We start from the raw sequence: 18,468 nt of genomic DNA on the forward strand, positions 1-18,468 counted from the left end.
ATGATTACTAACTCAGGGGAGCGGCTCCACAATGTGTATGGAAATACACAATTAGCTGTTATCAGCCTCTGTTAACCGGGGGACCAGCAATAGGAGATCGGCTTTTATGATTGGCATTTAAAGACGCATACTTTGTCCACGGAAATAGTCCAACAATCGGCACATCCCTAACAAATTCTCTGTTGGATTTAGGTCTGAACTTTGACTGGGAAACTCTAACACTTACAGTATGTTTTGTTTAAAAACTTTCCATTGCAGTTATGGCTTTATGTTTAGGTATCAAGTATTTTTTTAGTCATTCAAAGTAATAGGGGGCTGAATTTTTATGCACCACTTTTCAGTGTATTTGTAAAAAAAATTTAAAATTTCCTTCAATCTCACAATCTTGCTTGATGACAAGTTTTTTTTCCTCCTTTTGGTCACAGGAAAATGGCGTCTACGATGTCTGCATGACTGACCTCTAAACTGCCGGATCATGTTCTGGTGCTTCTCCAATGCCTCCTGCAAGATCTTCTCAGCGGGGTCCATTTTCCAGCGCCACTCGGTTCCCACCGGGTTGGTGTGGTGTCTTTGGGTGAAGAACAAAGAAAAACACATTAGGTATACCTTGAGATCCAATAGAAGAGCTACGTGAAAATTTAGAATATTGGTTGTACAGTGGAACCTTCATTTATGAACCCCTCTATTTGCGAACTTTCCGCTATACGAACTTTTGGAGTGCGCCAATTATGCCTCTGTGTGGGAACCATGTCTCTGTGTACAAACGCTACATTCATTAATTTTGTGTCCCACTGGCAGTCCTCTTGTGCTTGCTCGTATTGAAGAGATTGAGGAAGCTGGCTTTGTACCACAGCAAGTTTTTAATTGTGATGAGATCAGACTTTTCTGAAAAAATTTTCAGAAAAAAATTTACAGGGAGGAAAAAGTTACGTCTCGTTCAGGGGCGATTCTTCCATAGCACACACACACGGCCCTACCCCCCGACCCCTCCCTTCTCTCCCTCTGTCTGCTCCTTTCTCGTCAGCCCCTCCTTTGCCGATGTTGAGGTTAGTGGATTTTGCTTTTTTATAATTTTTATTATTGTAGCAATTTGGTTATTAAAGTTAAGGATTTTTGTGATTTCTGATCGTTTGTCAGGGCACCAAAGGGACTTCTGTGTGTGTGCGCATATAGCAAAGTTCAGCTTGTCGTCGTCGTCGTTTTAGCTTGTTAATAAATAAACAGTTGCTCCATCACATCCTTGTTATGTTTGTTTGCTATACAGTATCCATCTATCCATTTTCTACCGCTTGTCCCTCTCTGGGTTGCGGGGGTGCTGGAGCCTATTCCAGCTGCATTCGGGGGTAAACCCTGGACAAGTCGCCACCTCATCGCAGGGCCAACACAGATAGACAGACAACATTCACACTCACATTCACACACTAGGGCCAATTTAGTTTTGCCAATCAACCTATCCCCAGGTGCATGTCTTTGGAGGTACTGTATAGCATTTTGTATTGTGTTCAAAGTGTATAAACCTTCACTCAAATATGGACTTATGTCGAGGCTGGAACCTATTATTCATATTTACATGTTTTTTTATGGAGAAATTTGCTTCACTAAACTAACTTTTAGATTTACGAAGCCTGTTCAAGAACTAAATCGAGGTTCCACTGTATGCCTTTAGCCCTGAGAGCTGTTTCTAAAATTTGGCTTACAATATTAGAAACACCTTTCTAGGATATGGAAAGTCTAAACTGAAGTCAGATTTTTAAAAAGCAATTCTAAACACTTTTTTTTTCTAAATGTCACCGCCTGACGCTGTGATGTCACACGTTTCCCAGTGATTCTCAGTGTGGAGGTGGCCAGCGAGGCAGCTGTGGCTTCGAACTGTTGACTTCCTGTCGCCCCTCATCGCCACTTTGGGACAAAATGGCGTATCTGCGGCGACAGGTAGAGCAGCGACCTTTGAGCGCTTAAATGCGGGGGGGTTGGGTCAAAAGTCCCATCTCTCGCCAACGTAGTGATGAATCAGCACCTAGCGTTGGATATTGTTTCCATCTCCGCAGGAGACTATTGCTCAAAGGCAAATAATGCTGCTTATGCGAGCACAGGACATGGTGTGATTGACATACTACATTAATTGTCGTAATCAATTGGCTGCTGATACGCTATCGATCTCATTCTACACACCGACCCGCATTGTGTTCATCGATTACTTTCCCTTCCACTGCAAAATGGAAGTGTGGAGTCAAGTCAAGATAATGATCCCTTTTATTGTGGAATCAAGTACCACCAGCAGAAGACGCACTTGTTGGCGCAGGCAAGGCTGGGGGTGGTCTCCATGCAGCAGTGCATTTGATCCCTTTCCGTTATGGCTGGTTATGAAAGCAAACTCAACTAAACCAGTATCTCTTAGGGCTCTGGTTCACTCTCCCATTCACTCTTTTACTTCCACTTTTACGAAAAATCCAATCGTAAAAGCCTCAATTAGGATCTGGCTTCAGTTTAAGCGCTATTTTGGCTTGCAGACTGTTTCTAGTCTCGTACCCATCACTGCTACTCTACCTCTATAGCTGATAACTCTTGGCATTCTCTCGATGAACTTCAAGAGGTAGTCACCTGAAATGGTTTTCACTTCACAGGTGGTTTGAAGCTCATCGAGAGAATACCAAGACTGTGCAAAGCAGTAATCAGAGCAAAGAGTGGCAATTTTAAAGAAACTAAAATATAAAACTTGTTTTCAGTTATTTCAATGTATGTATGTTAAGTACATAACTCCACATGTGTTCATTCATAGTTTTGATGCCTTCAGTGAAAATCTACAATATAAATAGTCATGAAAATAAAGAAAACGCATTGAATGAGGAGAAGGTGTGTCCAAACTTTTGGCCTGTACTGTATATACACATACACATATATATATATATATATATATATATATATATATATATATATATATATATATATATATATATATATATATATATATATATATATATATATATATATATATATATATATATATATATATATATATATATATACACACACACAAATACATATACATACATACATGCGTTTTACACATACACACACACACACACACACACACACACACACACTCACACACACACACACACACACACACACACACACACACACACACACACACACACACACACACACACACACACACACACACACACACATACATACATACATACATATATATACATATGTATATGTGTGTGTGTATGTATATATATATACATACATACATACATACATACATATGTATATATATGTGTGTGTATGTATATATATACACAGTATATATATATATATATATATATATATATACACAGTATATACACAGTATATATATATATATATATATATATATATATATATATATATACATATATATATATATATATATATATATATATATATATATATATATATACACACACGCATTATATATTAATATAAGAGATATATAACTAATAATGAACCTAATTGGATATTAAGCATATGTGAAAGTTTGACTCCTACCTTGTTTACTTCCATGACCACATCCGAAAAGTTTTGTTATCAGAAATATCAAGCAGCTAAAATGCGCCAAATGTATCGTGTTTTGCATTTTCCCCATCATGCATTGTCGTGGATTTATATGGGTGTAATGGTGCCTGGACATTTTATAATATCCACAAAGTTCAGTGAGCAGGTTGTGTTATGTGTGACCATATGTGTTCACTTTTTGTTTTGGTGGCATTTAGTTTTGTGTCATGACTCATGTCGACCATAAGATGACATCAATTTTGCAGCAATCAAATTGTCAGATATTTAAAATTAATTTGAAAACACCTCATGACGTCTCGCAGGCCAAATTGAAGACACCGGTGGGCCACAATTGGCCCGCGGGCCGTACTTTGGACACCCCTGCTCTAAATGGCTTATTTAGGCTAGCCCCTCTGTCATCTTCTCTCAGCAAATCCAAAAAGAATCTGGTGGCATTCACTACTTTGTTAGCTCGAAGACTTATTGTGCTTAGCTGGGAGGCTGCAGCGCCTCCCTACCACACCCGCTGGATCAGAGATATTCTTTATTTCCTTCAATTGGAGAAAATTAGGCTGACATTGAATGGTTGTTCTGTAAAAGTGGATTCAAGTCAAGAAAATGATCCTTATTATTCTGGAGTCACGTACCTCCAGCAGAAGACGCACTTGTTTGCGCAGGCCAGGCTGGGGGTGGTCTCCATGCAGCGGTGGGACTCGATGCCGTAGAAGGTGTGTTTGTAGCAGCCTCCTCGTCCTCGCAACATGGACTAAATGACACGAGCACCTTCGTTAGGAATCGCACACTCGGCGGTGTCAAAGGGTTTGGCGTTTGAGCCGAGTGCAGTACCTTGGTCCATCGGCAGAGTTTCACCCCCGAGTGACTGCCGATCAGTTTGTAACCTGCACAGAGAGAACCAGGCCAGACTTCAAGACAGACACGCTCTTCGAGATGAAGAATGTGGATTTGCAAAACGCCCTAAATGCCGAAAAAAATAGTGTCATATCCATTACCTGGAGACGTAGTGATGTATAATGCACGGGAAGATGATATATGTTAGAAAATAAGAGAGGGCATAACAATACATCAAGCAGCTTATGTTCCTTCAATGAAACATGCTTAATCAGGACGGGAGACGTAATTGCTTCAATGGGAGGCGACCTACACAAAACAAAGGCGAGCACATGCACACTACACAGGTATTCATCAAAATGCAGAGTGGGTGGATTATAATTATTATTATTAATATTATTATTATTATTATTATTACATTCCCTTTGAATGTAAATGTGCAGGCGGCAGAAAAGGTTTCTTCAAAGCAATTGTACTCCCCGCAGAACTGCACAGTTCTTGCATAATGGAGGTATTGATCTCAGCACCGCTGTGCTTTTGTAGGAAAGGGGACGATAGCCGTTTTTGATGGCGGGAGTGTTTATGCTCGCTTCCACAGAAGTTGAACGCGTCAGGCTGAGATTCACAAGGCAATCACACTCCAGAGAAATATGTCTGGTGTGACCGCTCTCCTTACACTTTCTGAAATAAAGACAGTAGAACCATTCTATTTTGGGGTTACGTTCCGTGGCTACCTACGAACAGCAAATTAATGCGAGTAATGGAGACCATCATAAATAATGCATGTCTATTTTTGACACACTAATAAGGCCTGGAATATGCTGCTACATCAAAGTGTACACTACCCTAGATCGCTTCTCCTCCCAAACCTCCTGCAAGCTTGACATGAACAACCTGCTCCTTTTTCACATTGTTCACTCACGACAAAGACTTTAAAGATTATTCATTGTTAATTTTTCGAAGGTAGGTAGGTAGTAACAGGCTAAATTGTTCCATTTTTGTTTTTATTTAATTCATTAAAGGTCAAACAAAAACATAGAAATGCATGGAAGTATATTGCAGGTTGGGGCTCTAAATACGTAAAAATGTTGTAAAATATTTTGGTGGGTTGAAGTTTATTTTGAACATGCATGCAATTTCAACATGACAGATCACATAGTTCACATATTTTTTTCATTTCTCTTAACATTTCCAAAAAGGAGTAGGAAGAAGCAAAGCTTAATAAATCCCACCCATTTTCCACTTCATAGCAACTACTAACGAATTTGTTCACTTCCTGTTCTCAATTTGTAAAACAATTTCAATGAATTCTAAATACACCAGTTCTCTTACAGTAATAATACACAGTTAAGTCAGTTATGATTTAATAAGGAAAAGAATATATATTTTTCTCGATAAGTTCAAGACGATTATCATGAGTTTTTTATTGGACTTTGTAAACATTTGTTTGAACAACCTCTGAAACTGCATCAAAATAGTACAATCAATGTTTGACTTATTTGCTAAACCCATTCCATAATTGAATTCCACATACTGATAGGCTAAAGGTCTAAAGTGTTGTACGTGCATTCACATTTTTTAAGGTTACATCTCTCCTCTTTTGTTGGGAATAATTGTTGTACATTTTTGTGTAGCAGGTTATAGTTTGCTTTGTGCAAAATTGTACCAAATAATTAAATTTCAATATTTTTTATTTAATAAATAAAAGAGTTTGTGCGTTCTCTATATCCAATATTATGTCGTATTCTAACTGATCTTTTTTGTAACAAGGTTAGTGAATGAAGTGTAGTTATTTACCCATATTTCTACACAATAACTCAGATTATGGTAACACTAGTGAGCAGAAGAAAATATATAGTGATTTTGCTTTATTCATGATAGAAATATTTCTTGCCACCTTATGTTGTATATTTTGAATATGAGATTTCCAGTTAATTTTATCTATGATTACACCCACAAATTTGATTAATTTCACCCTTTCAATGTCTACTACGTTGATTTGTATGTGTTTCACTTTCTCTTCTGTGGTTACCTAATAGCATATTTTAGTTTTACTGAGATTCAAAGATAGTTTATTTTTATCAAAAACTTTGCTTTAAAATTAAAAAGAAATTATGTTATTATTTGTATTAACTTCTGTCTGTTCACTCCTGAACAAAACGTTGTTATGTCGTCCGCAAATCGTACTAACGTTAAGTCCTTTGTAACTTTACAAATGTTTGTATAAAGATTTTAAGCCTAAATACAGTCAAACCTGTCTATAGTGACTACTCAAGTTAAACAGCAAAATTGGCCACTATATGCAGTATATTGGAATTTTTCTAATCAAGTAGTCAAACAAAATTGTCTTTCTTAGATATATTTGAAAAGCTGGAGCATTTCAAAAGGCACTGGTCACATTCGTAGAAAGTATGGATGGAATGCGCGCTGAGGAATTGAATACAAGGTGGGAGGGAGAGAGTAGACACAAAAAGGGGAGGGGGAGAGCATATGACATAAAAACTCTAAAAAAATGGGGCACTGTAACAAAGTTGTTACTTTCAAAGTGAGTGAACCATTACAAGGTCACATCTAGGCCAGAACGTACTTTCCGCACAGCACTATTGCAATTGACACAAAGGTACATAAATGTTTTCCAACACAGCAGGTTGACAGCCATTTTAAATTTACCGTCATTTGAATTTTTCCGCCAGTACATGTTTTATCTAGCCTCTAGCGCGGGTAATTGGGTAAAAAACATTTTGTTGTGGAGAGTTAGGACTGTGCAATGTTGTTTAGAGGGACTTCTTGGGACACCTATTCCACAGACTCGCCGATAAAAGAGCGAGGTCGGGACACAGTGGAAGAAATAATTCAGATTTATTCTCGCCTGTCAAATCTTTACACTCCCTGTCTATTTTGGCATCGGCCTGAAAGTTTGATATCCATCTGTATCTGAAATAAACGATAAAGAAACGGTAGGTGCCGTTTGCAACTTCCTCACAGTTCCATTTTTCAAAGCAATAAATATAACAAGAACACCATCGGCAAACTGATGTTACCATTAGTGGTTTAAAAGAACACATTTATTTGACAATTGTCTATATTTTTCACAATTGCAAAGTTCATGTAATTCAATTTTTTACCGGCCCGAATAAAATGATTGTTTTTTACAGATGTCACTCACCCAGTCTCGTCAACACATGCACAGAGAGCGCGTGCACACATACAAAAGTAGTCCAAGAGAAGCAACAAACAATTTGCAGTCATGTCGTTGTTATGATGGAATATGCATTCAATGACAGCGAACACTAGCTATCCAAATTGCTATTATGAGCTAACACCAAAAGCTAATGTAATTACGTCATTACGTACGAGAAGCCGTGAGAGGGCGGGATATACTGTGTAAAATAGATTGGAAAGTTGGTCCCCTCCAGGCATATGTGCAAATGTTGCAAACAGCCCTTATAAGTACAAGTTAGTTGAGTTGAGCTCCAACTTAAAAGGAGTAACATATTAGCTAGCACATACCATCACATACAACATTGCTACACAAAAAACAGTAACATGTATTGGCGCCAAAATGTGCCCGTTGTAATTCCATTAACTACGGGTATTTCAGATCATATATCAAGTTGACTGTAGAAGATAGTGTCGCTGCAGCCAACAGGGAGCCGCCATCTTGCGGTGACATTACATCCTTATTTCATATGTATGCTGCTGCATTATTAGGGCTGTGAATCTTTGGGCACCACACGATTCGATTCCATTCGATTCTTGGGGGGAATGATTCAATTCAGAATCGATTCTCAATTCAAAACAATTCTTGAATTAAAATCAATACTTTTTTTAAATAACATTGGGTGCAAGTTTTATGATAAACTACATCCACCCCATAAAATAGATAAACAGTTTAAATAGATTTCTATATTAATAATTAAAGGAAAACACTTTTTTGTTTTTTTTAAATGTCTTTTATAAAATGTATCCAACACTTCCCTTTTCTAAAGTAAATCTGTACAGCAGATATGATCATCTACATCAACAATTTGATTTGCCAGAAGGGCTGGACAAGACAATTTTTCAAAACATAAATTATTTTTATTTTCAATTTTTTTTATCCATTTTTAATTTGTTTTAATCGATTTAGAATCATTACAAATAAGAATCCCGAATAATTCAAAAATTGATTGTTTTGGACACCCCCAACTATTATGTACATTTTATGGGTGAATTACATCATTTATTTTGTGGACCATAATCCCGTGAATATGCAGGGCTAACTGTTTAAAATTAAGACAGCGCTCTCATGCTTTTCCAATACAAATGGCGACTGCATCCAGTAGGTCAACGTCGGGTGGACTGGGCTAAAAAAAAAATATGTCTATTTATAGCATCCTGTGCAAGAACCAGCAGCAGGAGCTGAAATGCTGCCAGTGGCTGCTCAATGACTTCCACAGGTGAATGAGCCAAGTAGCAGACAGCAGCAAACAAAGACACCTTCATGAGACAATTGATTATCTCTTAATAATGATGATGCAACACAATGCCGGGCGGCCTCCGGCAGAGTTTAACAAATTGCTTTTGATTGATTTACGGCTGAAATTAAAAAGAAAAAAGTTTCACGCGTTCAGCAAAGTGAATTTATAACTTGGCTGCCCGTGTGCACACAGCGAGGAGAGGCGAGTGCCGTCATGCAGCTGGTGTTCCCTTGGGGAGGTCTTTATTTGTTTTAATGGAAAGCAATGAAGCTTCATCTCCATCGCCATCATCCAGAAGCACCTGGCAGATGCTTCTCTGTAAGAATCTATTCACCACTACATTAAAGACTCGCTGAAGCAAAGTCACATTGTGCTTTCTATTGGATTACCAACCCCCCCACCCCCCCGCACTCCATCCCACCCTACCTTGTTTGGTTAGAGCTACTCTGAGGGCGGGGGTGATCATCTCACGTCTCTCCTCTTCCGTTTCACTCTTCCTCGCACCCTTCTTGGACCGCTTCACCATCTGGTCGCCTCCTCCACTCTGCTGAAGCCAAAAAAACAACAACACATATTGTTCAGAACACCAAAGGCCGCATACTGTAAAATCAAAAGATGCATTTTGATGTTTTTATTATACTTTATGTTTTCAAACCAATCCAATCTACAGGTAAAACTCAAAATTTTAGAATATCGAGCAAAGGTTTATTTATTCCGTTTATTTTTGCAATTAGATTTACAAGGTGAAACTAATATATAGCATAGGCTTATAAAATGCAACTCAAGATATAGCTTATTAAAACCTCAGAAAATCTGGGGTTTTCAAAAACAAGCCGTGATTATCAAAATTATAACAAAGGCTTGGCACATCTGACTTTGCATGTAATTACTTTATGTATTTATATATTTGTGTGTGTGTGTGTGTGTGTGTGTGTGTGTGTGTGTGTGTGTGTGTGTGTGTGTATATATGTATGTATATACACACACACATATAAACACACACATATATGTGTGTGTGTCATATATATATATATATATATACACATACATACATACATATATATATATAATGATATATATATAATGATATATATATATATAATATATATATATATATATATATATATATATATATATATATATATATATATATATATATATATATATATATTATATATAATGATATATATAATGATATATATATATATATATATATATATATAAATAAATAATGATAAATGGGTTATACTTGTATAGCGCTTTTCTACCTTCAAGGTACTCAAAGCGCTTTGACAGTATTTCCACATTCACACACACATTCACACACTGATGGCGGGAGCTGCCATGCAAGGCGCTAACCAACACCCATCAGGAGCAAGGGTGAAGTGTCTTGCCCAAGGACACAACGGACGTGACTAGGATGGTAGAAGGTGGGGATTGAACCCCAGTAACCAGCAACCCTTCGATTGCTGACACGGCCACTCTACCAACTTCGCCACGCCGTCGTGTATATATATATATATATATATATATATATATATATATATATATATATATACATATATATACACACATACATACATACATATACACATATACATACATACATATATATATACATACACATATATATGTATATATATGGGACGGTGTGGCGAAGATGGTAGAGTGGCCGTGCCAGCAATCGGAGGGTTGCTGGTTACTGGGGTTCAATCCCCACCTTCTACCATCCTAGTCACGTCCGTTGTGTCCTTGGGCAAGACACTTCACCCTTGCTCCTGATGGCTGCTGGTTAGCGCCTTGCATGGCAGCTCCCGCCATCAGTGTGTGAATGTGTGTGTGAATGGGTGAATGTGGAAATACTGTCAAAGCGCTTTGAGTACCTTGAAGGTAGAAAAGCGCTATACAAGTATAACCCATTTATCATTATTTATTTATTTATATATATATATATATATATATATATATATATATATATATATATATATATATATATATATATATATATATATATAAGCTAAATCTGTGTACTCTAACCGTCTACAGGAACAGTTCCGCTCCAATGATTCTGCGGCAGTTTGGAGAGGTATAAGGGCCCTTACGAACTATAAGCCCAAAACCCCCCAGGCCCTGAATGACCGGACTCTCGCTCAGGGCCTCAACACACATTATTGTCGTCATGAACGGCCTTCAGCTCATCAAAGCCATGCTCCCCCCACCATCACCCTCCCCACCAATGCCAGCACATCATTGAAGGACTCCAATGACATCACAGGACTCCAAAAACACAATAAGACTGTAAAGACCCTCTCCATTAAAGAAGAGGATGTACGCCGGCAGTTCTTGAAGCTGAATACGCGGAAGGCCCCCGGGCCGGATGGTGTCTCCCCCTCCACTCTCAGACACTGTGCGGACCAGCTGGCTCCCGTCTTCACTGACATTTTTAACACCTCTCTGGAGCTATGCCGCGTGCCGTCCTGCTTTAAGACCTCTATCATTGTCCCTGTCCCCAAGAAAGCACGGATCACAGGACTAAATGACTACAGGCCGGTCGCGCTGACGTCTGTGGTCATGAAGTCTTTTGAGCGCTTGGTCCTGCCCCACCTCAAGGACATCACCGCCCCCCTCCTGGACCCACTGCAGTTCGCCTACAGAGCCAACAGGTCTGTGGATGATGCAGTGAACCTGGCCCTCCACTTCATCCTGGAGCATCTGGACTCCACAGGAACCTACGCTAGGATCCTGTTTGTGGACTTCAGCTCTGCCTTCAACACCATCCTCCCTGGACTGCTACGAGACAAGCTCTACCAGCTCAGCGTGCCCGACTCCCTCTGCAGTTGGATTAATGACTTCCTGACAGACCGAAGACAGCACGTAAGGCTGGGAAGATTGTCTCGGACAGTCGAACCACAAACACTGGTACTCCTCAGGGCTGTGTACTCTCCCCCTGGCTCTTCTCCCTGTATACAAACTGCTGCACCTCCAGTCACCAATCCGTAAAACTGCTCAAGTTTGCGGATGACACCACCCTCATCGGGCTCATCTCGAATGGCGATGAGTCCGCCTACAGGAGAGAGGTAGACCGGCTGACGTCCTGGTGCAGCCTCAACAACCTGGAGCTAAACGCCCAGAAAACAGTGGAGATGATCATGGACTTCAGGAAAGTCACAGCCCCACCATCCCCCCTCACCCTGATTGACTCTCCCACCCCCGTCCCCATTGTGGACTCCTTCCGTTTCTTGGGCACCACCATCACCCAGGACCTCAAGTGGGAGCTGACCATCAGCTCCCTCATCAAGAAGGCCCAGCAGAGGATGTACTTCCTGCGGCAGCTGAGGAAACTTAAGGTGCCGACCGAGATGCTGGTGCAGTTTTACTCAGCCATCATAGAGTCCATCCTGACCTCCTCCATCACAGTGTGGTTCCCCGGCGCCACAGTCCAGGATAAGAATAGACTGCAACGCATCGTACGTGCTGCGGAGAAGGTGATTGGCTGCAAGCTCCCATCCCTCCAGGACTTGTTCTCCTCCAGGACCAGGAGGCGTGTGGGTCGGATCACAGCTGACTCTTCTCACCCTGGACACACACTATTCTCCCCTCTCCCCTCAGGCAGGAGACTACGCTCCATCCAGACCCACACCTCCCGCCACCTGAACAGTTTTTTCCCCTCGGCCATCAGGCAAATGAACAATAACTCCTAACAGCAGCTCCTTGAATTCCTTGAATCCCTTCTAAGTCTATCTGATAGCTCAGTCACAGCTCTTTTTATACCAAATATGTGTTGTATGTGTTTTATGTCGCACGTTTGCACCAAGAAAAATTCCTAGTTTGTGAACCCGTTCTCAAACAATGGCAATAAAACTATTCTGATTCTGATTCTGATATATATATAAGGGGTGTGGGAAAAAATCGATTCGAATTGCGATTCTCACGTTGTGGGATTCGGAATCGATTCTCAATTTAAAAAATCGATTTATTTTTTATTTTTTATTTATTTATAAAACTTTTTTTTTTTTTTTTTTGTAAATTTATTAATCCAACAAAACAATACACAGCAATACCATAACAATGCAATCCAATTCCAAAACCAAACCCGACCCAGCAACACTCAGAACTGCAATAAACAGAGCAATTGAGGAGACACAAACACGACACAGAACCAACCAAAAGTAGTGAAACAAAAATTAATATTATCAACAACAGTATCAATATTAGTTACAATTTCAACATAGCAGTGATTAAAAATCCCTCATTGACATTATCATTAGACATTTATTAAAAAAAAGAACAATAGTGTCACAGTGGCTTACACTTGCATCGCATCTCATAAGCTTGACAACACACTGTGTCCAATATTTTCACAAAGATAAAATAAGTCATATTTTTGGTTCATTTAATAGTTAAAACAAATTTACATTATTGCAATCAGTTGATAAAACATTGTCCTTTACAATTATAAAAGCTTTTTACAAAAATCTACTACTCTGCTTGCATGTCAGCAGACTGGGGTAGATCCTGCTGAAATCCTATGTATTGAATGAATAGAGAATCCTTTTGAATCGGGAAAAAATCGTTTTTGAATCGAGAATCGTGTTGAATTGAAAAAAAATCGATTTTGAATCGAATCGTGACCACAAGAATCTATATTGAATCGAATCGTGGGACACCCAAAGATTCACAGCCCTAATATATGTATATATATATATATATATATATATATATATATATATATATATATATATATATATATATATATATATATACCGTATGTACTATATGTACAACTGTATATACACACATACTGTACATATATATACCTGTATATACACATATTTTCTAACTTATTTTCTAAGTTATTTTACAACTTCAAATATGTTCAAACATCACATGAGCAAACTTGCTTAAATAAAGGAAAAAGATGTGTTTAGTATTTCACGGCATCTATAAATGGATGTACAAAAGCAAAAAGTATTCAATGATTCTAGTTATGCATCAGGACCACTTTGTTAAATCCTTGGCGTCGTCCTGCTGATAGCATTCCACTTCCTTGGAGTCACTAATCGTGTGCGTGCCGTGACGGGGGTGTCGCGGCTCTTACGCAAGCCTCAGCTTGACGCTGCCCGGGGTCTGGTGTCTATCAGACCATCTGCCGCATCGACGCGTTCCTCTTTCGTCCACGCCGAGCTCGGGCGGCTGCGCGGGAGACTTAAAAGGCATGGCGCGAAGCTTGCTACGTCTCAAATAGACCCGCCACAGTGGACGGTGAGTCAGGAAGCAAAGTGGATGCAACTTCCTGTTTGCCGGCACACTGACCTTGGCGCCTTTGACGCTGCTCATCATGCTGCCCAGATCCTCCACGTCCAGCACGGACCCTGAAGGGGGTGACCCCTCCTCATCACTGCTGGACTCAAACGGCTCCTCCTGGAGAGGAACAGGTTGAGATGTGAGAGACAAATTACAAAATAAAAGCCTCAAAAAATGCAAATTAGGGATTTTGATTGCATTTTACCACTTTTCGAGCCCTGACAGAAAAAGCTATTAACGCGCTTCTTCCCATAATAAGTTGCACATTTAACCCTTGACCTCTTTAAACTCATCAAATTGAATGCAAACACTTTTCTAGCAATAAAGCGACCACAATCAACCAAGATGACGGACGCGGTTGTCAGCTGCTGAGAAGAATAAGTCTCAGCGAGAGTTGTCTTGCGAGGTGTCCGCTGCCATGACAACTGGTCATCTGCTGTCACTGTGCTGTGTGTGCGTGTGTGTGTGTGTGTGTGTGTGTGTGTGTGTGTGTGTGTGTGTGTGTGTGTGTGTGTGTGTGTGTGTGTGTGTGTGTGTGTGTGTGTGTGTGTGTGTGTGTGTGTGTGTGTGTGTGTGAAAATGTGAGGTTGCAGTGATGGGTGAGATGAGCAAAAAGTGCTGTCGGGATGGAAAGAGTTGACAGAAATGTCAAATCACACGCGAGGCATGTGGAAGAGTCCTTCACAGCACGGCCGCTGCTAAACCAGAGGAGGAGTTCATACATGCAGCACTAAGACACACATTATATCTCATATGTGTTACAAGAGGCGTGGTTGTAAAGAGGCGTATTACTGCTGATCCAAATCAGTTGTTGGGCTTCAGCTGAGCTCTGTGAGTCACTTATGATCATTTAAATAAATAATGATAAATGGGTTGTACTTGTATAGCGCTTTTCTACCTTCAAGGTACTCAAAGCGCTTTGACAGTATTTCCACATTTACCCATTCACACACACATTCACACACTGATGGCGGGAGCTGCCATGCAAGGCGCTAACCAGCAGCCATCAGAGGCAAAGGGTGAAGTGTCTTGCCCAAGGACACAACGGACGTGACTAGGAAGGTAGAAAGTGGGAATTGAACCCCAGTAACCAGCAACACTCCGATTGCTGGCACAGCCACTCTACCAACTTCGCCACGCCGTGAATCAGGGTGTAACGGTACGCCATATTTGTGTTCCCTGTAAATGTGGGTACGGTAAGGGAAGAAAATGCAACGCTTTTGTGTAAACAACTTTAAAAGAAGTCATAATATGATTTTTTTTTTTTACATTTAAGACACTTCCTTGTGGTCTACATCAGTGGTCCCCAACCTTTTTGTAGCTGGGGACCGGTCAACGCTTGAAAATTTGTCCCATGGACCGGGGGGGAATGGGGGGGGGATTTTATTTTTATTTAATTTTTTCCATAAAGAAATACAATCATGTGTGCTTTCGCACTGTATCCCTGCAGACTGTATTGATATATATTGACATACACATACACAATATGTATATATTGTGTTTTTTATGTAAATTTAATTTAAAAAAATTTTTTTTTTTTTTTTTAAATTTCTTGCGCGGCCCGGTACCAATCGGCCCGGTGGTTGGGGACCACTGGTCTATATAACATGTAATGGTGGTTCTTTGCTCAAAATGTTGCATAGATTATGTTTTACAGACTGTCTTTAAACCGCTTTCTTACCATCTCTTCAGGATGCGCCGTTTTGTGGGCGGGTCTTATTTACATGCCTCCACTTTGACTAAGTCTCCTCCATGTCATCTTTGTTGTAGTTTTTAGCGCTTTCATATGGCGTCTAGTACTGACAGATATAAGTTTGAACTAGAGTTGTCCCGATACTGGTATTTTGGCATTGGTATCAAAATACATTTTGATACTTTTCGATAATTTTCAAAATAAAGGGGACCACAAAATAATTCATTTTTGGCTTAATTTTAACAAAAAAATACAATTCGGTAAACATATGGTTCTTATTGCACTCAAAGAACATTTTATAAGATTAAAATACAAATTAAAAGGCATTAAAACACAATGGGCTTTTTTTTTTGCACTCAAAAAACAATTTACAGTTTTACATATTACATATAACCTGACATAATCTAGGATTAGGTTAGAATAGAACAGAAAGCTTTAGTGGCATTATGCTTTATGACAGGGGTGTCCAAACCTTTTGACTTGGGGGCCGCATTGAGCTAAAAAAATGTGGTTAAGGGCTGAAAGCCGACTGCATGTAAAGTAACAACTATATATATATACATATATATATATATATATATATATATACACACACACACACAATATATTAATATAATTGGATATTAAGAGTATGCAAAAGTTTGACTTCTACCTTGTTTACTTCCGTGACAACCTCCTTAAAGTTTTGTAATCAATCAGAATTATCAAGCAGCTAAAATACACCAAACATGGATAAGATTGGAGAGTGTTAAGCATTTTCCCATCATGCTTTGTAATGGATTTAAATGGGTGTAATTTATTTTTATTTTTTTTATGGTGATTGGATGTTTTTCATAATATCCACAAAGTTCAGTGACCATGTCTGTTTACATTTTGTGTTGGTTGGATTTTTTAGATTTTTTTTGCACCATGACTAGAGAAGGTTGTTTGCATTTGGTCATATAAATAGATGCTGCACATTCCATACATAAAAAGTCTATGACCAAGAAAAACGCATGTTGTCCCCTAGATTGTGTCATAATAGCAGCATTTAAAATGTTATAATTTTAAAATGAATATAAGATTTTTTATTAAGCTCATGAGGGCCAATTTGAAAACGCCGGCGGGCCACATTTGGCCCGCGGGCCGTACTTTGGACACCCCTGCTTTATGATTTATGGTTGCCACTCTTGGTCTATGCTTTAAGAAAAATACAATCATGAGTAAATACTAAAAACAACACTTAACTAAAAGTACACAGATTAGACATGTAGCAGGTAAAAGGCACATTGTTCAAGATAAAACACAAATTGTAGCAATTTGTTACAAAACGTAGTCATTTCACTTGCATTAGTTTACGTTACGTGGGCGGTTTGGACTCCGCTAATATGTGGCATCAAGCCAAGCAGCTGTGTGCGCATCTACATATCTATATGGGCACAACAGGGGAGCTATTTAACTTTATTACCTGTTGATCAAACTGCTTGTTATTTATTTATTTAGCTAAGTTTGAAGCAAAGGTGGTAATACTAATCATGCCACCTTTGGCCAGGCATGTTTTAAAGACGCGCTTACAGCGTGACACTTCCGTGTTTAAAGCATACCTTGATCGATAGTTTTGAAGCCCAAATACCTTCATATTGCTCTTCACGCACCCTCTTTATTAACGAGTAGAATTGCCTTTTTCTTGCCATGTTTCCTCTACTCACTATTTCTGCTTGTGCGCTGTGTGTGTGTGCGTGCGTGCTGACACACTAAACATGCTACGTACTAAACATGTACGTCACCGCTGCACGGCAGCATGCGGATGAAAGACAATACAAATTTTTTTTTTTTAAAGGCAGTATAGTACCGTTTTGAATATATTAGTACCGGTATACCGTACAACCCTAGTTTGAACTATATGATCCTTTGTATTACAAATGGTAACAGCGGAGCATGCATGTGCATGTACGAGCCAGTCTGCCCCACAAACAGAGGATAACGAAAAAAGAAGGAGCTTATAGACTACAATGTCGGACTCGCACAAAGCTTTCTGGGTAAATGTCTACCATTAGGCATGTGAGCACCCATTCAGGACAAAAGAGGAAAATTGAGGGAAAAAAATGTGCTGCCACACAAATCTCGAAAGAAAATGTTGAAAATCAAGACTACATTTCCTGCTATTGGGTGCATTTCTAGGCAGGACAGGGTTTAGTGCATGTGCCTCACAATACGAAGGTCCTGAGTAGTCCTGAGTTCAATACCGGGCTCGGGATCTTTCTGTGTGGAGTTTTCATGTTCTTCCCGTGACTGCGTGGGTTCCCTCCGGGTACTCCGGCTTCCTCCCACCTCCTAAGACATGCACCTGGGGATAGGTTGATTGGCAACACTAAATTGGCCCTAGTGTGTGAATGTGAGTGTGAATGTTGTTTATCTGTGTTGGCCCTGTGATGAGGTGGCGACTTGTCCAGGGTGTACCCCGCCTTCCGCCCAAATGCAGCTGAGATAGGCTCCAGCAACCCCCGCGACCCCAAAAGGGACAAGTGGTAGAAAATGGATTTAAAATTTAGAAACAATGCAATTTATTGTCAGAATGTCATCTAGGAGCATTTTCAAAATGTTTTACCTGAATGTCGGACTTTTATTTTATCAACAGTC

The 18,468-nt window shown here is 39.5% G+C and overlaps 1 protein-coding gene across 2 annotated transcripts in view; it reads right to left on the reverse strand.

Moving 5' to 3' along the window:
- Positions 1-18,468, reverse strand: part of tyw1 (tRNA-yW synthesizing protein 1 homolog (S. cerevisiae)) — an 82,512-nt gene that overhangs the window by 54,014 nt on the left and 10,030 nt on the right. The window contains exons 7-11 of one of the 2 annotated variants that reach the window (XM_062060662.1): positions 14,166-14,273; positions 9,279-9,396; positions 4,390-4,442; positions 4,191-4,309; positions 459-568 (exon numbers count right to left, since the gene is read on the reverse strand). In XM_062060662.1, coding sequence (XP_061916646.1) covers positions 459-568; positions 4,191-4,309; positions 4,390-4,442; positions 9,279-9,396; positions 14,166-14,273 — 508 coding nt within the window. Of the gene's footprint in view, positions 1-458; positions 569-4,190; positions 4,310-4,389; positions 4,443-9,278; positions 9,400-14,165; positions 14,274-18,468 lie in introns of both variants that reach the window. The other variant, XM_062060661.1, reaches the window with a different exon arrangement.

This window comes from Entelurus aequoreus, linkage group LG10 (assembly GCF_033978785.1).
Source record: "Entelurus aequoreus isolate RoL-2023_Sb linkage group LG10, RoL_Eaeq_v1.1, whole genome shotgun sequence".
Lineage (NCBI taxonomy): Eukaryota > Metazoa > Chordata > Actinopteri > Syngnathiformes > Syngnathidae > Entelurus > Entelurus aequoreus.